This window comes from Grampus griseus, assembly GCF_964374135.1.
Source record: "Grampus griseus genome assembly, chromosome: 2".
Taxonomy (NCBI): domain Eukaryota; kingdom Metazoa; phylum Chordata; class Mammalia; order Artiodactyla; family Delphinidae; genus Grampus; species Grampus griseus.
Genome location: NC_139018.1, coordinates 166544996 through 166571727, shown reverse-complemented (window position 1 = coordinate 166571727; position 26732 = coordinate 166544996). Strand labels below are relative to the sequence as shown.

At 38.3% G+C, this 26732-nt stretch overlaps 1 protein-coding gene across 1 annotated transcript in view; it reads right to left on the bottom strand.

Annotated features, from left to right (window-relative positions):
* Positions 1-484: 484 nt before the first annotated feature.
* GPR158 (G protein-coupled receptor 158) overlaps positions 485-26732 on the bottom strand; it is a gene marked incomplete at both ends in the record, with an annotated part of 321322 nt that continues 295074 nt past the window's right edge. Inside the window, 4 exons of the mRNA XM_082648327.1 lie at positions 485-1966; positions 2735-2881; positions 7229-7334; positions 12714-12852. Of these exons, the coding sequence (XP_082504453.1) occupies positions 485-1966; positions 2735-2881; positions 7229-7334; positions 12714-12852 (1874 nt within the window). The remainder of the gene's footprint in view (positions 1967-2734; positions 2882-7228; positions 7335-12713; positions 12853-26732) is intronic.

The following is a 26732-nucleotide window of genomic DNA, read 5'->3' as shown; positions in this document are numbered from 1 at the left end:
ATAAAAGGTATTTTTGGATGCATTAAGTTAGCAGTGCTATCAAGGTTAAATAGGTAAAGTAAGTTCTTTTTAGTCAGCTACTTAGAATTTCGGTCACATACGTCAATACCTTCCTGTCCTTTGCAAAATCTCGTCCCTCTTCTGTGTCTTCTGGTTTGCCTTGCTTGGGATCTTCCAAGTCCCAAGGGTAAGTATTGATCAGGGGCAGACATTGAGGGCTACTTCCCCCAAACATATGCTGAAGTGTAAGGATTCTCCCAGTGTTCCCTGGGGCAAGACTTTCCTGGCCAGTCTAACTTCTCCATTACGACGTTGCCCTGGCCTCCTATGTGTTCTTCCACCCCTCCCTTTCACATTTCCCTCGACTGACCAATACTCCTTGGGAATTTGTGATCCTGTATCTTCTGTCTTATAGCGAATTCAGCGTTTCTTCCTTCTCCTTTTCTTTCTGGGGATGCTACACTTTAAAATGATCCCAGACCTCTTATTTCCGAGGCCCTGCTACCTTATTTGCACTTGAAGCAGAAGAGGCAGGGAAAGCTACACTTCTTTCAGCATTCGGTTGATCTGGGGTCTCAAACTCCCAGGGACATACCTCAGCTCGTGATGCTAAGGGTTGCTGAAAGTTATTACTTGAGTTATATGAGTCAGGCACATTTTGCTCAGAGGAAGATGTCTTTTTCTCCTGGCCTCCTAGTTGGTTGAGGTTTTCATTCTCCACTTCTGATGCTACGGCTTTGGGAGGCAGTTCTTCACACTGCCCAGCACACACACTGGCTGCAGGGTGCTGGCCGCCATTCTCCCCTTGAGCTCTTCCTGGGGGAACCTGAGTCTTGGAAATCACACACTTCTCATCTTCAAAGAGGGGCTGAACTTGGCTCTCCCAAGGGCACACCTCAGCTTTGTCTATGCTCTTCGGATTGGACTGCTGACACAGTTCAGCTGCCTTAGGCTTGGGATGAGATTTCCCCTTTAAGGAAAAAATTGGGGTTTTCTCCATTTCAGAAGCCGCAATCGATACGTGCTTTTGAACTTTTGATTCTGAAGGCACAGGACCGGGGGTCAGGTCGTAGATCTCCCAGGGGCACACCTCCCCTATGTCAAAGCTGTCCTTCATCTGGGGGGCGCCTGGACTCAGGTCGGAACTGGCAGTGGGGGGGTTGGCCCTTTGCTGTCTCATGATCCCAGATTTCGGAGGTTTTCTTGGCTCCTCTGAATGATTGGAGTTTGGGGGGGCAGAGTCTTGAGTCTCTGCGTTATCTGAATTTGAGTATTTTCTGTTTGTCTCTTTCTCTCTCGGCAGAGCTTTCTGGGCTTTGGCCCGTTCCTCCACGCCGGACGCCTGGGTTTTCCCGGCCAATCCGAGCGTCTTCTCTTTGGCACTGGCGATGACGCTGAGGGACTTCTGTAACACGGATGTGCGGGGCGGCCCGGGCTTCTTCTCCGAGCTGAGGTTGTGGGCGCTGGCCGACTTACACACCAGAGGCACGGACTCGGTGGACACGGCCTGGCTGTCGTCTTGCAGGGCTCGCGGTCGGTTCGTTCCCGCCGGGGACCCCAGCGCAGAGTCGTCCGTGGCCGCCGCCTCCTCTTCCCGGCTCGGGGCGGGCGGGCTGCCTGGGCTGCCCGGCTGCTCCCGCACGTGCTCGTACGTGCTGTGCGATTTCTTGAGCGAGAAGACTCGGTTCCGCAGGGACTCCTCCTTGGGCTTCCCGGCGCCGCCCGCAGCCTCCTGTGGGTTCTTCCTGCCCGGGACGGCGCCCTTGGCCGCGCCGTGGTCCAACGCGTCCTTGTCCTCCTTGGAGCACTGACGGCTGACCGTCTCCGGGATCTCGGTGATCCGCCTCATGATGGAACGGCCTAAGCCCTTCTTCGAGCACCGCTTTTTCTGGAGGTGGGGATTATTTGTGATCATCTTCTTCCTCTTATAGATTTCCAACTGGGCGTAGAGTTTCTTCAGCTCGTCCTGCCATACATAACAAGAGCAGATTCAAAGAGGTGCGGAATTCAGCGTTTGGGCCGGCTCATATCACTAACTGTAATGTGAAGTCAATGAACGGAGCTCTTCCTAACATCTCTGCTCATCAACTTTCCCCTCACTCTCACTTTCTGATTCCTCTGTATCTTGTTTCACACAGCGTTTGAACTTTAAGACGTGAACTCCTGCATTCTGCACTTGCTTCATGCAACAGGCACTTTGAACTTGTGAATTGCGTGGACCAGGCTGAGCCTGGACCATGACAAAACACAGCCTGTTGTCTACTGAGAAACCATATCCCTGAACAATATGGGAAGCATCATGTAGCCACTGATAAAATTACACCTAATGTTAAATTAGTGTACAACAGACCATCAAATACAAAAGCATCTTCTTCCTCCAAATGCTGATATATTGTCACAGATTATCTTAAATAATTCACACTCTCTGCTCACAGATCTATCCTAGTTTCCCATCAGCAAGATCTCATAAACCGTCATCATGGGACATGTACAACCAGTTCATCATCATGGTGTCCAATAAGTCAGTTAAGACTATCAAGACTGGCCTGTGTGGCCTAACTTATACTGGGATTCTATGTTTTAGAACTGGGTTAACTGCATGTGATGCCTTCAGTTCTTACACAAACACACATGCTCTCTAACACAAAGAAGCACACATGCACATCGACCCACACGTGCGAGCCTGTATGAATGGGTCTAATCTAAAACAGAAAAGAAGAAATACTGGTATTACCCGAATGTCTTCTGGATCCAAGCTGTGCTCACTCCAGGCTGAATTGATACTGCTGTTCAGGTAGGATCCAGATCGGCCCATGTCTAACTCATCTTCGTACGCTTCTGTAGCAATGTCGTCTCGTGGGTTATTGCTTGAATGTGAAAACTGCAATAGAAATTCAATATGAGCTGTAGACATTAGTCCACTGTAGGACACAACATAATAATTTTCTGAAGGTTCTAGTGTTACATCATTTCTTCAGCTTAGATGAATTCATTCACTGAACTCTTTACAAAATATTTGCTGCCATATGTGTGCTTTGTTTCCCACCTTACATGCTAGAGCACTCAGTGAGGCAACATTAGCACTTGGTTCCCTCTTTGACTCCTATTTCCATTCTTGTCTTTTTTCCAGGTTCCAAGGGTTAACTCACATTATTCCTCTTCAACGGTATTTGCATTTTGAACATGCAAATAAGTAGAAGAATCCAAAGGAACGCTCTCTCAGGGCGCGCTTAGTACACTGTACTCCAAGAGTAGCAATTTGGGCCCACTGGCGGCTGAATGGGAATTTTTTTGACAGGTGGTGTGTATCATGTCATTTCACTCTACACAGAGGAGGCTGTATTTCATCTATGGGCACAACTGGACTGATCACAGGAATATGACTTTCAGTCTGTCACACAGAGCTTCAAAAACACGACTTTCAAAACTCAGGGCACAGGAGGTCTGAATTCCAGCCTCGACTCTGTTGTCTGGGATCTTAACCAGGCCATGGAACCTCTCGGGAGCACAGTGTCCTCTCAGCCTAAAGGGCTTGCGCTGGATGGTATCTGAGTTTAAAATTCAAAGATTCACTGAAATTATAGATTTTTTTTCTTAAGCTCATCATTATTCTCAAGTTCCTCCTTCATTGCATTTTGATATATTTTCATTATCTTCATGTAGTCTTTTGCTATTTTTCAGTTTCATGTACTCTTGCTATCTCTACTCTTCTTCAAGTGGAAAAGTGAGGAAGAATGAATTGGGTAAATGATGGAGAGCAGGAAAAATCAAAAGCATCCACCCACATTTTACACAACATATAAACCAGGTGATTGTCCTATGAAAACTGAGAGAACTTGGGTTCTCTTCTCCTAGCTTGTCATCAGGTAAAATATTTCTTTAAATAATGAACAGGTTTTAAAAAACTAAAAATAGCAGTCCCACTCCTGGGCATATATCCGGAGAAAAACATGTTCAAAAGGATACATACACCCCAATGTTCATTGCAGCACTGTTTACGATCGCCAAGACATGGAAACAACCTAAATGTCCATCAACAGATGAGTGGATAAAGAAGATGTAGTACATGTATACTATGGAATATTACTCAGCCATTAAAGAGAATGAAATAATGCCATTTGCAGCAACATGGATGGACCTAGAGATTATCACACTAAGTGAAGCAAGTCAGACAGAAAAAGACCAATACCATATGATGTCGCTTATATGTGGAATTAAAAAAAAATGACACAAATGAACTTATTTACAAAACGGAAACAGACTCACAGACTTAGAGATTGAACTTATGGTTACCGAGGGGAAGGGTGGGAGGGAGGGATAGACTGGGAGTTTGGGATTCACAGGTACACACTGCTATATTTAAAATAGATAACCAACAAGGACCTAGTGTTAAAAAAAAAGTAGCTAATCTCATGATAAGAAATGTAGCAGTAATCCAAATGTAATAGATTAGACTTCCAAAATATACATGTGACAGGGGTCCTTCCACTTAATTTGTGTGATTCTTGACAAATCTTTTACCCTCTATACTATTAGGCATTGTCTGTAAAGACATTTGATACTTAAAAAAACAAAATATAATAAAAGAAAAAAACAGAACAGGTTGCCCTTTGATACAGAGACACAGAGATATTTTAATGTCAACTATTGTTAAAATATTCAGCTAGGCAGGTGAACACAAATTGGAGATAACATGTGAGATGGTAGTTCTCTATTTAAGTAATAATGAATCTTTTGTATTTGGGACCGGCTGAGAAACCACAGGAACTGATGAACTTTCCCCTCACTCTTCTATTTATGTTTGTGGGAGCCACATGTGCCATAAACTTAAGGCCATAAGGGTGACGAAAATAGAGTCCTGGTCCTCCAAAATCTCACATGCTACTGGAGGTTATTTATAAGAATGAAATTATTTTTTTCTTTCTTTTTTTTTTTTTTGCGGTACGCGGGCCTCTCACTGTTGTGGCCTCTCCCGCTGCGGAGCACAGGCTCCGGACTCGCAGGCTCAGCGGCCATGGCTCACGGGCCCAGCCGCTCCACGGCATGTGGGATCTTCCCAGACTGGGGCACGAATCCATGTCCCCTGCATCGGCAGGCAGACTCTCAACCACTGTGCCACCAGGGAAGCCCATAAGAATGAAATTATTTTTCTTGAGCAAAGTCTTAGAGATTATCGTGAGTTTAAGAGACAGTTATTTGTCAGATATTGTCCATTTCCTGCTTTATGATTTTTCCTTAATGCTTATCCCTATCTGAAATACTATTTTAAATATTTATTTTGTTTATCTTTTCTGTTTCCTCCTCTCTTCCACCAGAATATAAGCACCATGAGAGCACAGATTTATATCTGTTCACTACTCTTATTCTAGGATATAGAACAGTGCTTAGTAAAGCTCCTCAATAATGTTTTAATTTATTGAAATATAATTCACATACCATAAAATTCTCAATTTTTAACTATACAAATCAGTGTTTTTTAGTATATTCATGAGGTTGCACAATCATCACCACCATCTAATTCCAGAATATTTTCATCATCCCCAAAAGAAACCTTGAACCCAGGAAGCAGTCACTTCCATACCCCTTTTTCCCCAGCCCACAGCACCACTAACCCACTTTCTGTCTCTTTAGAGCTGTCTATTCCAGACATTTCACATAAATGGAATCATATAATATGTGGCCTTTTTTATCTGGCTTCCTTGGCATAAGGTTTTCAAGGTTTGTACAAGTTGTAGCATGTATCAACGCTTTATTCCTTTTTATCGATGAATAGCATTTCAGTTTGTGGGTATACCACATTTTGTTTATACATTATCAATTGATGGACATTTGGGTTGTTTCCATTTTTTGGCTATTATGGATAATGCTGCTATGAACATTCATGTACAAATTAAAAAAAAAATTTAAGCCAGCTTTGTTGAGGTATAATTGATATGCAGAGAACTGCACATATTAAATGTGTACAATTTGATGAGTTTGGACATATGCAAACACCCGTGATGCCATCACTACCAAGGTAATAGACATCAAGAACAAATTTTTGTGTAAACATATGTTTTCAATTGTCTCTGGAGCTCAATAACAATTTTTTGAATGAATAAATAGTCTGAGTATACACCCATCTAATAAAAATGTAGTCATATTACGTACAGTATAAGGATGGTTAAGATAGATTGCAGGAACAGACACATCCATGAAAATTATGGCTATCTGGTGTAATTCAAGTAAGGAAGAAAATAGGCATTTTGCTGTGTTTACAATTGTTTGACCTTTTCAATCAGGCTGAAGTTCAATGTTTTGGTTAACTGTGAGAGGTGAGGTAAAGGAAGCCTAGAGTGAAATCACAATTCTGGTTTCAGCTGTGCTAACGTTACATTGTACGACACTGATAAAGATGTATTTTGTTTTCCTACGTGTAAAAGGGGAAAAAACAATGATAATTTTTGTTTTTCTACACATAATATTTTGTTCTAATATTTTGTTTTTCTACATGTAAAAGAGGAAAATAATGATAATTTGTATAGTATCTTTTTTCCAAAACTCGGATATCATTTTGTTTTATTCCAAGCAGCCTCACTGCTATCATGTCATAGATGAGGAAACAGACTCAGAGAGATGAAAAGTCTTGCCTAACGTTACATTACACAGCTAACTTGGGGTGGGGTATGAGTTCAGAATCCCTGTATTCTGAGTCCTGGCCCGTTTCCCTCCACGTCAGAATGCTGTGTAGATAAGTCTTTGTCAGAATCCATCATTGTTAAGCAAGACTCTTTTTATACAACATTATAATTATTTCTATTTACACAAAAATTCTCTGAATGTTTAAAACACAGTACTTCCCTGAATATGAATCCAAACAAGAGGATTCTTAGACTAGGATAATTCTCTTTAAAAATGAGCTTGAGGTTACAGCTACAATGAAAGGCCACCTTGAACCCCTAATAATTAAAACATGAATAGATATCAAAGTATTTGGAAAAGGACTAAAACGGATGATGGGTTTTGTACAAACTAAGGCAGTTAAAAATTGTGTGAGATGTTTAATAAATGCCCAAAGAAAAGAGACACCTAGATTCCTGAGGAGGGAGTTTTAAAAACATTGTAGCGTGTCAAGCAAATCTTCACACCTCCCTTTGCCTATATTGCCAGATATTTTTTAAAGGAGAAACAATTCCACGCTCATTTAAAACAACTATCTTGCAAGAGAAAAGTAATGTTGGAGGAATACCTTTGGAATCAAAAGCAACCCAATGGTCACTGTCACAGTCAAATGAGTATGTGCAAAATACAGCATCAACATCCAATCAGACTGAAGTCTTGAGGCAAGAACAAATCTGAAATGAGAATTCACCACATTAGCAACCCAACAAGATCTCTACTTAAAACACTAGGATACTTGGAAACTCTTTTCCTCAATGTATTAGTAAAAGAAAGCAAGCAAGCAAGAAGTCATACTGTTATTTCTATGACATATATTTTCATCACAGAAGAATAAGGGTCTAAGTAACCCTAATTAGATGCATAAGATATGAACCCTTTAGTTCTTAAAATTATCAATAGTAAGAAAGATAACACATACATATATAATGTGCTAAACACTTCCTTGGATTATTATTTTGTAGGTAAGTTGAATGTGCAAAGCAAAAGCAGTGAACACATGTGAATTCAAAAGAAGAGTAGGTTAAAAAATGATTGTTTCAGGCAAATTTAGGTTATAAGACACATCCAAATAACTCTTGATCATAATATTCTTCACTTAAAAATATTAATTAGAACTAAGGAAAAAAATGGGTAAATATCTGTTTTAGTGAATGATCCCAGAAGTTTAAATGATAAGCAATGTAATGGATAAAATGTATGTACTAATGGTTTGTAACGTGCATCTTTTTAAAATTGTTTCTAAAAATTGAAATATAGTTGACATACAAAGTGCATCTTTTAAAATACAAACCTTAGTTTTTATAGAGCATCAAATTATTTTAAAATAATTTAAAATATAATATTTAAAATCTTATCTTATTGAGGAATTTATAAACTTGTGTTCCAGGATGGCCCTTCAAGTAACATGTATAGGAAAAATTCATTATTAATATCTGATCTGGTAATTTGGGAATGTTTTCACAAATCAGTAGGTACATGTACAAACTAAAACTCATGTGTTAAGGACTCATCTATATGCAGAAACCAGATATTGCTTTTATTAAGGTCATTTTGCACTCATATTCTTCTTCTAATGTTTTCCCATCTATTGTTTATCCATAAAAGCTAAATATGAGATTTTAGTGCTTTTGGAATTAGAGAATTAGCATTTTGTTTCAATGATATACATCATCAAATTTGAAAAGCTCATATCCTAAGAAAATGCTTATGATATAATCGTGAAATAAATATATATGAATCTAAAAAGAGAAGAGACTAATTTTATTTCTGCATTATACCATATTCATGACAAATTTACTAAGTAAATTAATATTATTAATATTTAAAACAAAATTTCCATCAAGGATATTTCTTCCAAATTTTCACTTCCATCCCTCCCTCCCCCCAAAAAATCAAGCTAAAATGGAAGCTCAGGAGTCATCAAAATGGAGACAGAGTTTTTTCCCCTGTGTCTGGAGATATAAAAAACATAGACTTATACACAGAAGTGCAGAATGGCCATGATACTTCACAGTCAACTAAAAGGGATTTTCTGAATTAACATCTTTTCTAGCTCCTTTGTGAGAAAAGTGTCTTCATACCTGCTTTGAATGTGACTGAATATTCACTTTGTTCAGGGACGGGATACTTTTGACTATACAGTCTGTGCTGGGTCAAGTAAGATTTTTTTTTAAGCATTAAAATAGGATCATCTTACTCAATAAAAAGTTATAGTCTCTGAGACAGAATATTGAGGCACAGAAGCAGTAGAAAATGTACCCCTGAAAATAATACAATCCCAATCTGCTGGGGCCCCTGCCAGTACTGGAGCAGACAGTTACAACAAAGGAGAAGGATTTACAGTCAAAAAGCAGCCTTATGTACTGGGAATTCCCATCTCAAATGCCAACACAGGTAAACTTGAAACTAGCCTGACAATATCTGGAAAAAAGAATGGGTACATATATTTTGAATTAAAACAGTGAATCTTCCAAAAAATAATTTTGAGATATGCTAACATCGATTGTCCTTAATCAGCTTTTAATTACTGCCAGATTTTTTTAGGTTGCAGTTTTGATTAGAAATACCTTAAGAACAACTGGGTTTTGAAATAGTATTAAAGCTTCATTTTAAAAAATAGTATTTCAACTTAAAAAATCGGTCCAAAAATCAGGCGCATCGAAATATTTGAAAATTGAGGCTAAGAATAAAGGCAAACTTTTTAAAAGCCTTGCACTTTCCCAAAGGTTTGCTTTATGCTTAGTACTAAAAATAAGTAAAGGGTTAGAACAGGCTGAGAGAAATGCCTTCTCATCATTTATCCTTCTAGACTTAACCCTTTTAGGTTATTTTTGTTCAGTCTGACAATTTGGTAAGAAAGAAGGTAAATCTGTACATAATATGTAGTCATAGTTTTTAATTTATATATGTGTATGTATAAATATGAATACATACATATATGTATACATGATTTTATATTTTAAGCAGACAAGAAGAACATATATATCCTATTGATAGAGAATATCTTTGCTGATGTTGGATGCCTTATTTAATATTATTTCATTCTAGGAAAAAATTGCCAAGATGGATCCAGCTGATTTAAATTTTTATGTTATTGCTTTTTATCCTTGAACTTTATTAATGCTGGAACCACAGCATATATGAACTCAGTCCACATGTAAATAAGAAGTTGTGCATACTTGATTTCTTTAATTATCACTGCGTTTTACTTGCTCCTGGCTCATCCCCCTAAAATCAGTGTTCTGTAGATTTAATGTGTTAAACTATAATTCCATCACTGGTCCCTTATGGCCATACAAATTAAACATTCACGAGAGTAGCTACGATTCTTTGGAGCCCATGTGCCACCATCTTATCGAGTCTGGTCTATGTAGAAAGGTAAGTCAAATTTGGAACTTGAAATGCAGAGCTTCCCGTTCAGGTTTGCTTAGCCTTGCCTAAGAAGATACCAAAAGATACCAAGGCTGGTCCCTCTGCTACCATTTGAAGTCCTCCCTGTTCAAAACTGATAGGGGATTAAAGAGTTGTCTGGAAGAAGAGTATGCTATGTCTGCTCAATACCAAACCTACTAGGTTCACCATGAACCATTCAATCAGCTTGTGTCTACGTGAACCCAGTCATGGGTCATATGATTCTTCTGGCTGGGTTGTTTGGGACTCTACAGGGAAGACCTAAGCAAAGTAAGAAAGCTATTTTCAACAAGTATTTAACATATTTCCTATCACCCTCGTTCAGTGATAAAACAGTGTTTTCTGAAGCGTGGCTGCTGTTATCAGATGTAAGGGTTGGGGGGATTCAATGGTCCATTACATTTGGAAAATGCTGGTTAAACAAAGTTAAACAGTTTATCTGTACAGCAGGACTTCTCGGTATGCTAGCGTCACTGTGACATTCCTACAAGGGAGCTATCAAATGTGATGTGTCATAAATACACATGCATATAAAAACATCTAACAGTGATTTACTAATATGTTAATAGTGCTTGTCTTTGGGTGGTTGGATTAGGGAGTTTATTTTCTCTTTATCATTTTATGATTTTTTTTGAAATAACCATCTATTGCCTTACTATTAAGAATTTTTTTAAAGTTCATTTAAAAATCATTTACCTTGCCTACTTCTGAAAGGACTTGGGCCAGCTGAGAGTTGAAAATCTATTGAAAAAACACATTAAATGATGGAAATTGAACAGAGTAAAATTGAACAGGTTGAAAAGATATAGATCAATTTTGGCAACTGTGTTGAACAGATTTAATTTCTTGGGCAATTAATTTGGTTCTAAGAAACATAACAGTTAATTTTAGGGCACAAGTGGGAAACTCTGCATGACAGTTACATTCTGACAGTAGAAGACATTTAAACTCGTCTGTGATAAGCCTCTTTTTTTCAATTTTTATTTTTTACTGAATATGGCTGATTTACATAGCCACTGTTTTATTTATTTATTTATTGGCTGCGCTGTGCAGCATGTGGGATCTTAGTTCCTTGACCAGGGGTCGAATCCCGGGCCCCCTGCATTGGGAGCGTGGAGTCTTAACCACTGGACAACCAGGGAAGTCCATGTGATAAGCCTTCTTACATGCTTATAACTCTCTAGTTGGTTTGTTAATATAACATTTAACTTATCTATGGTTCTAGATAAGCATGTTTGTTAGATCTTGAAACATATATGTTTGATATTCTGAAAACAAACAACAAAATGATGCAGCTTTTTTGGGGAGAGGGGTTGGAAGACATGTGAAGGCTCTGGAGCTCTGGCACCATGACAAAGTGCCCTCTGGTGCTCACGGCATTTTAGACCAGGGCATCCTCACTCATATCCTTGAGCTCTAGTCTGAGTGGAACTAGAGAAAGCATCCTTTTCTTTGCTTCTTTATGATTTCATATTCTGCGTCTCATCTGTCCTCCCTCTTCTACTCTTTCTCTCTTTTCTCTCTCTTGAGAGAGGGCAAGACAAAGCAAGGGGGCAAATTCCCTTGATTCCTGGCCGTCTCTGATGGAATTTCCAGGGTTGTCAGATCATGAATACCTCTTTCTCTTACTTTAAGAGTTTAAAAAGTGTAGATTATGCCTGAGCCCCAAATGTTCTTTGGCATCATCTATTCCTAGAAGTGCAAGATGTCATTTTATGATTATTGACTAAAGTGAGAGGTGATAAACATCCTGCAAAACTTCCGCAGATCCACACCTTTTCACCCTATTATTAATCTCTATCTTTCCACTGCGGGCCAAGACTAATATTCAAAATTTCTAATTACATTCTTAAGTGTGTCCTAACTTTTAATATATGTCGAACAATTAAATGGCATCTTTTTGTTGCTTTTCAGGCTATAGGATTCCTTTTTGGTTGCTGTTGTTTGGTTGTTGTTCTTGTTGAGGTAAGTCATACATATTTCATTTTGTTCACTTATCATAAGCCCCTTTCTTCCTCCTTTGTACTCATTGGTTATGGAGATACATGGAATAATAAGAAACGGAGGGCCAGGCCATATTTTCTTACCACAGAAAGTCATCACTACAGCGTAATGATGAAAGAACCCCACTGCACACAAAAATCCAGTCATCAACTTGGAGTGGTTTTTTGGTTCTGAATTCAACAGATTTCACATACGTAAGTTATCTGAGTGTTAAAATTTTGAAAGTATAAACCAGCATAATAAACATGAATGAAAACATAGACAATTTACCTGTATCTATTTTATAATGTATGCATGTATTGCTTTATATTTTCAGAACAAACAGTATTATGTATCATAAACAATATACCTAATGACATCCCCATAAGTGGTTTAACACAATACAATAACACTGAGTTACCCTTCCAAATAAATGAAGGCAATAAACAACTCATCAGAAGGAACTAAGAACAGCAGAGTTTAAAAAAAAAACAAAACGATTCATTTGCCATTTCTGTGACAAAGAAATTAGTCAAGTTATAAAACACTATCCGTCCTACATCTTTCTGTTATGCATCTTATCCAATTTTGCTATTAAATTAAACTGCAACACATCAGAAAAATAAAACAGTTGTTGAGTGGCTCTGCAGATCACTTGCCTAATTGTATGGAATATAGCGGAGATAATGAGCTCATTGTGAACTGCAACAGCCATATAGCGCGGCTCGTGAAAAGCTGATGGGACCGTTCGCACCGCGTAGCAGAGATAAACACCCCATAGGAGGAATAAAAATTCAGCTGTGAGAAGAACAAACAAACAATTCTCTGTTAGTTTTACAGGTGAAGAAGGAAGTAAACTTTAAGCTCTTTAGCATGCATTGTGTGTCTAGGATAGAAACACATAGAAATAGATGCATACAACATGTTCATATATGAATACCTATGCCATATATTTATTTAAAATTTTTATTCAGTGTATAGAGGATTTTTTCACAGGTACACTTTGTGTTTTAATTGAAAAAAATTTAAATAGTGTTTGGCATCTCAGATTGTGGTGTGTGTGTGTGTGTGTGTGTGTGTGTGTGTGTATGTGTGCGCTAATACCTGGCTTTTTCCTAAAACAATTGCAATTGTAAAATAATTTTCCACATTCCCAACCTAAGTTTAAGCTGTTCATAGAGCATCTGGGTCACAATAAAGCCCTGAAGGCAACAAAAGTTTATAATGTGTTTATATGCAGCTCCTAGAAATTTAAATTCTTACTGCATTGAGTCTGGTTCAATACATGAAGACCTCCATTGCCAGAAATGTGAGAAAATAGGCTGCTAAACATTCAGTGGCATAGTTTATAATTGAATCATTATTTCTTCACACATGACAGACACCACATCTTTGGAGGGTATATGCTAAAGGCTTAGTGAAATTCACAATTACCTCGTTTGCTTGCTCAAGCCAGAAGAGACAAGCATAGTGTAGCAGTTAAGGATAGGGCTTCAGAGTCACACTAGACCTGATGGGGAATTCTAGCTGGATCCCTAATTAACTTTGCATAATCTGAGGCAATTTAACCTCTCTGGTCACAGTTTCCTTACCTGGAAAATGAGGATAATAAAAGTACGTATTTCATGGGATTATTTGCTAATGAAATCGAATCATGGCTATAAAGCACTTAAGAGTTTCTGACAGAGTAGATGTCAGATAAATAAATAAATAAAAACAGACGTTAAATAATTGGTTCTTACTGTTAAACATCTCCTTAGACCTTTTTTTTTTTCAAACTGAATGTTGTTATTTTAATTCATTCTGAGCAGTAACTGTTACCATCCATTTTATCTGTCTTAGTGACATGACCTCATGGGAAGATGATATCTAATTAACAAAAAGAAAGCTCTAATTTGGAGAAAACATTTCACCAAATGCATTACCTAGGGGTAACCTACTTATATACTGAAACACTGATTTCCAGTCCCATATGCCCAGGTGTTTTACCTGCCAAAGTTTCAGCATATTTCTACCATATTTAAACAATAAGCAGTGCCCTACTCATTGAAAATCCCTTAAGTAAACATATCTGTCAAGAGTTACTCTAAAACCCTGATGTGGTCAGAAGTTAAAGGGAAAATAAACCTCACTCAAAGGTCTCCATGAGATTAGAGTGGAGGTCCCAATTATTCTGTATGCTGGCCACTGGCCATGTCTGTGAATGTTTTTTCCAGCCGAGCTCTACTGGGTCAGGAAATACTGACGTGTTCGTGTATAACTTTCTTTCCTAAGGCTTGTACTTCTGGTCCATGCTACTACTATTGCCTCTTCACTCAGGTTTGAAATCTCAGTGCCACCTTTCACTGACACATTTCTACCCTGAGTTACTTTTCATGGGTATCACTTCTCTCAATGTCCACAATTATAATCCTTGCCTAAGCTCCTACCAGTTTACTCCTTATTTGTTACAATTATTTACCAACTGTCCCATCTAAACCTGGATTCACCCTTTATTAATTCATTCTTCATAACAGTGACAAGTTCATTTTTCTGAAGCTCCACTTTGATCATATCAGGATTTGTCCAAATCTCTGCCACTCCATTTGGGTTAACTGATTCGTATTTCCATTAGAAGATTCACTCACACCCACTTAGGACCCTGGAATAATTCCTGCTCCCAAAGGAAGACTACAGGGGTTCCTGCTAGGACAGACATATCTCAAGTTTCAAGACTTTGATGACTTTCTTGCAAGAAAGTTTCAAGACTTTCTTGCCACCCAGGCTTCCTGTTAGCTGTCCCATTGCTTGGCCTTATTCTTTTGTGCTTGTATATTTCTTAGACTCTGACTTCTTGCCTAGTCTCTGGCCCTCACGTTAGCCTTTTGTGAGGAGCTGCATGCATCTTCATTTAGAAATCTTTAGTAGCTCACTACTGTTTTACTCCTTGCCCTCTATGACCTCATGTTATGCATCCAACACAGTCTCCCAAAGCTCCCCATCACGAACTATGAGCTGACCCAGGAAGACTCACCATCCTCTGAACACTCCAAAGATTCTTCTTGCTTCTGAGTCTTTGTTCATGCTATTGCTCACATACGAAATCTCCTCTCACCCGCACTTCTAAACATTAACCAATTTTTCAATGTCTGATTCAGGTCCCACCTCCATCACAAGGCCACCTGAAATGATTCTAACTTACACTGAAGTTTCCTTCCTCTAATCTCTTACAATTTTTAACTATGTATACTACACAATGCAGAGACTAATAATGACACACAATATATAATTGGGAGAAAATTGTTCATGGAGTCTTGAGCCCCGACTGTGATGACCTTCTTCAGGGCAAGAATTGAGTCTTTCATCTATTTTTTCTGTCTTTGCCCACATAGATGATAGCAACAGTACTGATCACACACGGATAAGATTTAATAAATATTTGTTGAATTGAATGAATATAAATGATATCAGTTTCATGTCATTAGAGATGTAGGCTTTCTGTTACCCTACCACTCCATCTAACACTGATGGATGTCTAGATCAATCTAACATCTCTATACATGATACATCTATATACATGATCTAAAGGTCATACTGGCATTATTCTTAATAGTGGCAATTGCTACTTACTGATAGACTGCTAGGTGTGTGGTACTGTGCTTGGCACACAAGAATGATGAATGCAAAAATATTATTTTTTAACATCTTTATTGGAGTATAATTGCTCTACAATGGTGTGTTAGTTTCTGCTTTATAACAAAGTGAATCAGCTACATATACATATATCCCTATATCTCCTCCCTCTTGTGTCTCCCTCCCACCCTCCCTATCCCACCCCTCTAGGTGGTCACAAAGCACCGAGCTGATCTCCCTATGCTATGCGGCTGCTTCCCACTAGCTATCTGTTTTACATTTGGTAGTGTATATATGTCCATGCCACTCTCTCACTTTGTCCCAGCTTACCCTTCCCCCTCCCCATGTCCTCAAGTCCATTCTCTACATCTGCGTCTTTATTCCTGCCCTGCCCCTAGGTTCTTCAGAACCAAAAATTTATTATTAAACAATGCTAGTACAAAAATATACTGTAACTGAAGGATTCACATGTAGCTGAATTATGAAAACACTATCCCCTGCCACCTATTGCAGTGTTTTCATATAACGTTATACTGAAGATTTTTTTTTAAAGAAAAGGAGTTATCAGGTGAATTAGTGTGCTACAATGGAGAACTGCATCTAAAAATATAAGACAAAATAAGATTCCTCCTAACAGCTAAGCTGAACATTAAAATCATTTCATAAGCAATATCAAACAATATGCTCTGGCTGAAAAAAATATAATTAACTTCAGACTAACACTGCAATTAGTAAAGAAAATATGCAGATGTTACCAAATCTTGCAGTGTTATTACATGGGAGTTGAAATACGTGCTGTGCTTCTGCTTTAAAAAATAATTTCTGGTGGTAAATGATTTTGATGGGAGGCATGGGTATAGTTAAAAAGGAAATTGCATTCATATTTAAAGATTCAAATAGGGCTTTCAGAAAACTGAGGTATTCTATTTTTAATCTATAAGGAATGACAGTCAAAAGTTAACTACCATAGCTTTTAAAAAATTAATATGCCATAATGAAAGTAATTTCAAGTTATCTTTCCAAAGGCCTGGGTCAAGCAAAGAAGTGAGAACTAATATCAGTTCTTTGCCACTGAAGATGTCCCAGATCTGTTATCTTAGAACACCCACAGGGGCTGAGAGAAAGACAACATCAAAGTACAAATGTCTCTCAAGCTGCGGTCCCCTGCTTTGCCATGTTGCAAAGGCATTTTGTATTTAATAACATTTTATGCCTCTTAGCCTGATTAAAAATTAGTTTACATGGCACAAATAAATACATACAAGAAGCATTTAGGTTTCATTTTCCAAACGCGTCTTTTAATTTTGTCTTCTGTTTTTCTCTAAATCCTATCCACTTAGAAAATTTATGGTCAAAGTAAACTTACTCTGTTTTTATTCTAATAGTATGGTGGGCTGCATAGAAGTTATGGTTAAGTACTAAGTCAAAGAATTCAATAATGCTTGAGAACAGCTCAAATTCTATCATTCCAGGGTGTGACTTCAAACAGAAGCCTTGATACTCTACAGGCTTTCTGCCTTTTCTTTGGTTAAAATAAAGACAGTTATGAGACGTACAATGATGAAAACCATGAGAATGCTACTCCTGGTAGAATCTTAAAGGGTGAAGTGACTTTGTGAGACCACGTGGTCTGTGGGTACATTTTTCAATGTGTGGATGTGGCCGTGAAAGTGCTGCTTGGTGAGCTGCAGTTATCCTGGCTGTGGTGAAGTCAGTTTGTTCACCTGAGAAGCATGGAGAAGATGGATGTTGCAATGTATTTCACAACTAGGACACCGGGGACCAGAAAGTCTGTTTCCTTCTCAGCTCCTGGGAGCAGCACATCACAGGGATGGGCAGAGCTGGGCCGTAGGATACGCCCATGGAGAAGCTAGCTCCCTCCCTGCTGACTCATAGTGAAGACAGCAGAACAGGGACTGGATCCCAGGTCTCCTGGTTCCTGACCAGGGTTCCCTAAATTACATCCTTCGACTGAGACTTTCTTTTGCTTTATTACTAACAGAGGTGGACAAAATCCTTGGAAGTATTTTTAACCTACTGAAGAAAATAAACATTTTTCCAAGCATCAATTGTTTGTGTTTTAAACAACTAATATACTAATTAGAATTAGCCAGTGGTAGTTAAAAGAATTCTACTCAAAAGTACTTTTTGTCCCTTATTTCGTCTGACTTCATAGCTAACATCTGTTGAATGTGCCAGGTGCTCTGCTTAATGCATTTTGTACATTATCTACATTTGGTTCCTTTAAAAATGACTGGGGATGAATTCGGGGGAAGATGGTGGAAGAGTAAGACACGGAGATCACCTTCCTCCCCACAGATACATCAGAAATACATCTACACGTGGAACAATTCCTACAGAACACCTACTGAACGCTGGCAGAAGACCTCAGACCTCCCAAAAGGCAAGAAAGTCCCCACGTACCTGGGTAAGGCAAAAGAAAAAAGAATAAACAGAGACAAAAGGATAGGGACGGGACCTGCACCAGTGGGAGGTGTGAGGGGTGAAGGAGGAGAAGTGTCCACACACTAGGAAGCCCCTTCGTGGGCGGAGACTGCGGGTGGCAGAGGGGGGCAGCTTCGGAGCCGCGGAGGAGAGCATCCCAAAGTTAGCAGAAGGAAAGAAATCATAAGGAACAGATCAGAAATAAATGAAAAAGAAATGAAGGAAATGATAGCAAAGATCAATAAAACTAAAAGCTGGTTCTTTGAGAAGATAAACAAAATTGATAAACCATTAGCCAGACTCATCAAGAAAAAATGGGAGAAGACTCAAATCAATAGAATTAGAAATGAAAAAGGAGAAGTAACAACTGACACTGCAGAAATACAAAAGATCATGAGAGATTACTACAAGCAACTCTATGCCAATAAAATGGACAACCTGGAAGAAATGGACAAATTCTTAGAAAGGCACAACCTGCCAAGACTGAATCAGGAAGAAATAGAAAATATGAACAGACCAATCACAAGCACTGAAATTGAAACTGTGATTAAAAATCTTCCAACAAACAAAAGCCAGGACCAGATGGCTTCACAGGCGAATTCTATCAAACATTTAGAGAAGAGCTAACACCTATCCTTCCCAAATTCTTCCAAAATATAGCAGAGGGAGGAACACTCCCAAACTCATTCTACGAGGCCACCATCACCCTGATACCAAAACCAGACAAGGATGTCACAAAGAAAGAAAACTACAGGCCCATATCACTGATGAACATAGATGCAAAAATCCTCAACAAAATACTAGCAAACAGAATCCAACAGCACATTAAGAGGATCATACACCATGATCAAGTGGGGTTTATGCCAGGAGTGCAAGGATTCTTCAATAGACGCAAATCAATCAATGTGATACACCATATTAACAAATTGAAGGAGAAAAACCATATGGGCATCTCAATAGATGCAGAGAAAGCTTTCGACAAAATTCAACACCCATGTATGATAAAAGCCCTCCAGAAAGTAGGCAGAGAGGGAACCTACCTCAACATAATAAAGGCCATATACAACAAACCCACAGCCAACATTGTCCTCAATGGTGAAAAACTGAAAGCATTTCCACTAAGATCAGGAACAAGACAAGGTTGCCCACTCTCACCACTCTTATTCAACATAGTTTTGGAAGTTTTAGCCACAGCAATCAGAGAAGAAAAGGAAATAAAAGGAATCCACATCAGAAAAGAAGAAGTAAAGCTGTCACTGTTTTGCAGATGACATGATACTATACATAGAGAATCCTAAAGATGCTACCAGAAAACTACTAGAGCTAATCAATGAATTCGGTAAAGTAGCAGGATACAAAATTAATGCACAGAAATCTCTGGCATTCCTATACACTAATGATGAAAAATCTGAAAGTGAAATCAAGAAAACACTCCCATTTACCACTGCAACAAAAAGAATAAAATATCTAGGAATAAACCTACCTAAGGAGCCAAAGACCTGTATGCAGAAAACTATAAGACACTGATGAAAGAAATTAAAAATGATACAAATAGATGGAGAGATATACCATGTTCTTGGATTGGAAGAATCAACATTGTGAAAATGACTCTACTACCCAAAGCAATCTACAGATTCAATGCAATCCCTATCAAACTACCACTGGCATTTTTCACCGAACTAGAACAAAAAATTTCACAATGTGTATGGAAACACAAAAGACCCCAAATAGGCAAAGCAATCTTGAGAACAAAAAATGGAGCTGGAGGAATCAGGCTCCCTGACTTCAGACTATACTACAAAGCTACAGTAATCAAGACAGTATGGTACTGGCACAAAAACAGAAAGATAGATCAATGGAACAGGATAGAAAGCCCAGAGATAAACCCACGCACATATGGTCACCTTATCTTTGATAAAGGAGGCAGGAATGTACAGTGGAGAAAGGACAGCCTCTTCAATAAGTGGTGCTGGGGAAACTGGACAGGTACATGAAAAGTATGAGATTAGAACACTCCCTAACACCATATACAAAAATAAGCTCAAAATGGATTAAAGACCTAAATGTAAGGCCAGAAACTATCAAACTCTTAGAGGAAAACATAGGCAGAACACTCTATGACATAAATCACAGCAAGATCCTTTTTGACTCACCTCCTAGAGAAATGGAAATAAAAACAAAAATAAACAAATGGGACCTAATGAAACTTCAAAGTTTTTACAAAGCAAAGGAAACCATAAACAAGACCAAAAGACAACCCTCAGAATGGGAGAAAATATTTGCAAATGAAGCAACTAACAAAGGATTAATCTCCAAAATTTACAAGCAGCTCATGCAGCTCAATAACAAAAAAACAAACAACCCAATCCAAAAATGGGCAGAAGACCTAAATAGACATTTCTCCACAGAAGATACACAGAGTGCCAACAAACACATGAAAGAATGCTCAACATCATTAGTCATTAGAGGAATGCAAGTCAAAACTACAATGAGATAGCATCTGACACCAGTCAGGATGGCCATCATCAAAAAATCTAGAAACAGTAAATGCTGGAGAGGGTGTGGAGAAAAGGGAACCCTCTTGCACTCCTGGTAGGAATGTGAATTGGTACAGCCACTATGGAGAACAATATGGAGGTTCCTTAAAAAACTACAAGTAGAACTACCATATGACCCAGCAATCCCACTACTGGGCATATACCCTGAGAAAACCATAATTCAAAAAGAGTCATGTACCAAAATGTTTATTGCAGCTCTATTTACAATATCCAGGAGATGGAAACAACCTAAGTGTCCATCATCAGATGAACGGATAAAGAAGATGTGGCACATATATACAATGGAATATTACTCAGCCATAAAAAGAAACGAAACTGAGTTATTTGTAGTGAGGTGGATGGACCTAGAGTCTGTCATACAGAGTGAAGTAAGTCAGAAAGAGAAAGACAAATACCGTATGCTAACACATATATATGGAATCTAAGAAAAAAAAATGTCATGAAGAACCTAGGGGTAAGACAGGAATAAAGACACAGACCTATTAGAGAATGGACTTGAGGATACGGGGAGGGGGAAGGGTAAGCTGTGACAAAGTGAGAGAGTGACATGGACATATATACAGTACCAAACATAAAATAGATAGCTAGTGGGAAGCAGCCGCATAGCACAGCGAGATCAACTCGGTACTTTGTGACCACCTAGAGGGGTGGGATAGGGAGGGTGGGAGGGAGACACAAGAGGGAGGTGATATGGGTATATATGTATATGTATAACTGATTCACTTTGTTATAAAGCAGAAACTAACACACCATTGTAAAGCAATTCTACTCAAATAAAGATGTAAAAAAAATTAAAAAATGGGGCAGAATTCTGAATGCTAAAATTTCAAGTTTGGGTCAGAGACACTGTGTGGCGATACTAAGGAACACTGTTGTTAATCAAACTTTAAAGTTCATAGAGCAACCCAACTGTCCTATCCTCTTCCCCACTCACTGCCGGGAGCTCTAGGCAGAACTGCCCTGAGTACATTTGCAGGTTGGGTTTTCTTTACTGCTCCCTTTCACAGAGCTCTAGACGTGGGGTCAAGTATTTCACAAGCTCCACTGGACTGAGGAAGGGACAGGAAGTGTGCTTTCCCTTCTCTCTGGCATATGTGTTTAAGATCTTTAAAGTTTGAGGTGGACAAGATCTTTAAAGTTTGAGGTGGACAGAAATGTAGTGAACCCAAGGTTCTTCCAAGCTTATGGACACACATTAAAGGTCATGAATGCAAGAAGAGACAGAAGAGAGGGACAGGATGAGATCAGGGCCCCTGAGGGCACGGGTCAAGGTCAGGGCAGCAGACTGAGTCTCCCAGGAATATCCCTTCCATTTCTCTCTCCCTGCCACTTGCCTGTGTGTTGTTTGAGGTGGGAGTTGGAATTGGGGTTATTTGTTACCACTTTAAATATGTATTTTAGGGCTTCCCTGTTGGCGCAGTGGTTGAGGGTCCACCTGCCAATGCAGGGTACGCGAGTTCGTGTCCCGGTCCGGGAGGATCCCACATGCTGCGGAGCGGCTGGGCCCGTAAGCCATGGCCGCTGGGCCTGCACGTCCGGAGGCTGTGCTCCGCAACAGGAGAGGCCACAACAGTGAGAGGCCCGTGTACAACAACAACAACAAAAAAAAATGTATTTTAAAATTTTAATCCTTTATGGAAGACTGACGGCATTGAGAATTGCCTTTGCTTGGGCGACATCACTAGAAACTCAGTGTACTTTTGAAGGGCTAGCTTGAGTGGTTTTAGAATGACTGTAGTGGGGGTTACTGTCCCAAGACAGTCCTTACCCCATCACAAAATTCCTTTCACTTTCAGAAAGAAAAATGGCACTGTAAGGATAAAATTAAGGAACAAAAATTAATTAATTTATCCTTTCTCTCAGACCTTTAGCATCAAATAAATACTCCTCAGAGAAGTAAAATATTTTTCAGAAGATGTAGTATATAGATAAAAAAGGAAAATAACCTCCACTTGACTCATTCTAAAAACATTCAAGCAAGACCTTCAGAAAGTGTGTGTGAGTTTCTCATGATATAGCCCAAGCCTGTCAATGAGGTCAAGCTTTTATCCTTTGATTGAAAATTAAAAATACATTTTTAAAATGGTAACCAATGATGTAGCGCGGATTAAGGCACATGGTACATCAGAATAAAAAAAGATGTATGTAAATGATCCTAAATCATGAACATTAATCTAAGTCAGATGGAGAAAAAGTCTAATCTATTTTCCCCAATACTCATTAAAGGGTGCTTATATCACATTTCACCTGTCACAACACAGCCTAATCTTCTGGGGTGATTAAGTATCTTAATCCTTAGAAACAATTGCTATTTTAGAATTTCCCTATATAACTCAGTAAGAGTTAGTGTATTCTCAATTCCTTCTAAACACTGGTGTACAACTAATTAAATTACTGAACACATTGTCTGTTTTTTGTGTTTAAAATATTATACCAGGAAAGAGGAGAACAAAGAATAGCATGTTAATGAAGAAGAGAAAAGATTATATTTTCTGTGGTGAAAAGATTCCATGTGAAATTTCATGGAAATAAATGAGTACTTTTGAACAGTAAGGAAATCAATGTTGGAATTCTCTGAAAGCAACCAAATCTTTTAAAATTCCCAAATGGAGTATGTGAACCCAAGCTTATCACACCTGTTTAATCACTGCTTAGATTTCTCTCTATGTCTTTTTGTAAACTTGGTGAATAAAACATAAAGCAAGGGATGTCAAGCTCTAAGGGGTTTTCAGAACCATGAGATACCTCATATACTGGTGGACTTTTCACAACCAGGAAGAGATGGGGGAAGATCCTAATTTAGAAAACAGTCCTTGTCGGGGGATAGTTATTAGATCATGTAAATGCAGTTGAGAAGAGTTAGGCCATATCAGAGATACAGAAAGATACAGATAATAATAGAAGATAAAGAGAAGCCTGGATCGAGCTTTTTGTGTATCTTCTTGTGCTGGTTAAGGAAGGCAGCAAAACAGCTTTATTCTCAATTATGTCCACTTTTAATCACATTAGATTATCGCCACCTAACTTCTGGAAGAAATCAAGAAAACATTTCAGTGCTTGCCTAGATCTGAACTAAAGTTTGACCCAGAGATTTAGCCACGGAACAGAAATTCTAAATGTCCATGAGGTTGCCATCCCTCAGCAGTCAACTTTTTGCAGCACTGTTGCTTTTTCTCGTAGGCAAGGTAAGAATCTGTCCACTTACTCTAACTTACCTTGGTCACCGGTGCTGGTTCAGTATGTTGTCTGTGTTCTGAACATGTAGTCAGAAATTGACAGCTAACCAAGTATACGGAAGAATGAACTCCACTGTGTTACCACCTCTGCTATCGAATTTATGTATTCCACACTTGGAAGCTATATATTGGAGGACCTTGGCCGCAAGCTCTAAATCGAGGTGTAAAGATGTGGTCTTGTGACATTAGGAAGGTAATTCAGACATGAGAGGTCAGTTCCAATCATTTGTCAGTTTGTACCAACCAACTAGGAAACTCACAGGGTAATGAAGTTTTAACTTTTTAACCATGATAAATTTGATTGCTATTGTGAAAAATCCTGAACATGAATAACTGACTACCAATTGACTAACTGGCATACACAGATTCAGAAAAAAAATCTCATAATCCTACTACCAACTTTTTTCAAAATGAGTATGATTTGGGATAGTTATTTGCTTTCTCCATTAATTTAGGGGCATGTTTGCCCATCCCAACTCCTTTATTCTTTACACAGCTCTAGGAGAATGGTGAAATAATAAAAATTTTTATCAAAAGCAAATCAGTTTTATTCTACTTCAATATTTGTAAATGCACTATGCAGTATTTTAAAAACTATAATTCTGATTTGTCATGCCAAATTTGTACCAAGCTCTTATTTTGACCGGATAGTTTGGATAAGTCAGAGGTCAAATTTCATAAAAGGGCTGGGGACTGTCATTTTAGTTTACATAATTTGCTCAAAAACACCTTCCCCAATCTGAACATACACTTTACCGTTAAAATTGATTTGGGTACAATTGTGTAACTCCTGGATTTTTAGCTTTAATGTGTCTCCTCACACTGGTCTAACCCTGACCATAGAAAATAATACACAATAAAGGAACTGAGTTCCTTCTCTGTTCATTCAGCAAATATTTCTCGAGAGCCTACAACTGACAGATACTTTGTTAGGTGCTAGGGATATAGGGTGACCATCCAGGCGATGTTGTGAAGAACAGATAGCTAGCTACTAGGTTGGGAGAGGAAAGAGAGTGAACAGATGTGAGAATCCTTCCTTTCGCCTTCAGTGAGCTACAGATAAGATACTGAAACACGCTTAGAGAAGTGCTGAGTCATATAAAGGTGCCTAGGGTAAGTACTGCGGTATTATCTTTATTACAGATGTAGATGGTTTTCAAAGAAGTATGGCAGCTTAAGTTTTTCCAGGAATTCTAATCTGATCTAGAAATATTCTGGAACATCCAAATTTTGAGGTTCTCTTTCCAAGAGATAAAATAAAATCTTTTTTTAAAAAAACAGATTACTGGGCCTGTAAAGTGTTTCTCACCCTGGTCAATGTTCACCTGTCTTTCCCAGTCGCAATGTTTAGAAATACTTTATTTGCTTTCCATTAAAGTTTACTTCACATTTTTTTATATAGGACAAACAATGATTACTGAGAATTATAAACAGACATAAATGATAATGGGATTCTGAAAGTCATTTTTCTTCCATTTCTATGTTTTGAAATATTTCCTATGTTTTCAGATATTTCCTCAAAGAAGAAACTGAGGCTCATAGAGCTTGAGAGATTTTCCCAAGTAGTTTTCTATACCTGATTCCTCCTTCTGAAACACCTGTGGTAGGAAAAGCACCTACCTGGGTAGGTCTGAGCAGACCCGTGCAGTAAGCAAAAATAGAAAGGGCCCATTCTTTAAATTTATGACCCATATTTCTAACTGGAGTTCTACTTCAGTGGGAAAACTAGTATCACACTCTTCCAAATGGTTCTTTATTTTGCATTAAAAAAAAATAGATTGTTTCTGACAGGTAAAGGTGATCCAGAACACATGTTTATCAATAAATTAACCATCACTTTTCCTTTTTTTTCTAAATTGACTTCTGACACTAAGCTTCTTGACAAAGATTTTTCACAACAACTTTAAGGTAAAACCTATCTCCAGCCTCTCTACGTCCTTCCCCCTGCATAGAAACATTTCTGTTTAGGAAACGGGGAATAATTTAGCTTTCAGTACATGTTTCTTTCTGGCTGACTGAAGATACATGAATTTTTTCTTGAATAACAGCCTGGATATAAAAATATCTAATGGTAAACATGGTACTTATAGAAATATATAAAGAGGACTGAAAAGAGGCATATGTTACACATTAGCAAACATTAAATTAAGAGGTTAAATATGGAATATCTAATACCACATGCAGAAAGAGAAATAAATGAAATCGCTGTAGCGCAGTGTGAAAAAAAGTTTATAGCAACCACATGTCTCTGAGTTTTCAAGATGGTCCTAATTTCAAATATTTGTTCCTGTTGTTAAATCACGTGTCTTGACTTTTCTTTACAGAATTGTGTTACTGCAAGAAAAGTGTAATTTTTGAAACTAAGGTGTTGCTGTAGTTTATAGGACAAAAACAATGACTGGAAGATAGCAAAAACACCACCACCAAACATTTAACTTCTTACCTCTTGATCTCTGCACCCTATCATTAGTCCTTTATTTTCCAGTATTTTACACTCTAAAGAAGGTCACATCTGTGATTTCTATATAGAAATAAGTAGGAACACATAACTGACGGTAACCTGCAATTTATTTTACATAAGCTTTCTTTATATATAAGTAAGAATTTTATATGATAAACAAGATCCACTGAATACCTATAATGTCTCTAGTAAGGTGTTGAACACTTTACGGGAGATATAAAATATATAAAGGCCTTATTCCTCTCATCAGGTAGTTTACTATTGGTTTACGTAGATAAGTGAGAATTGTTAAAAATTATTGAAAAGCAAAATTAGGTGATAAAGACTCTTGGTACAATGGTAGTTCAATAAAGGAAGACAACGACT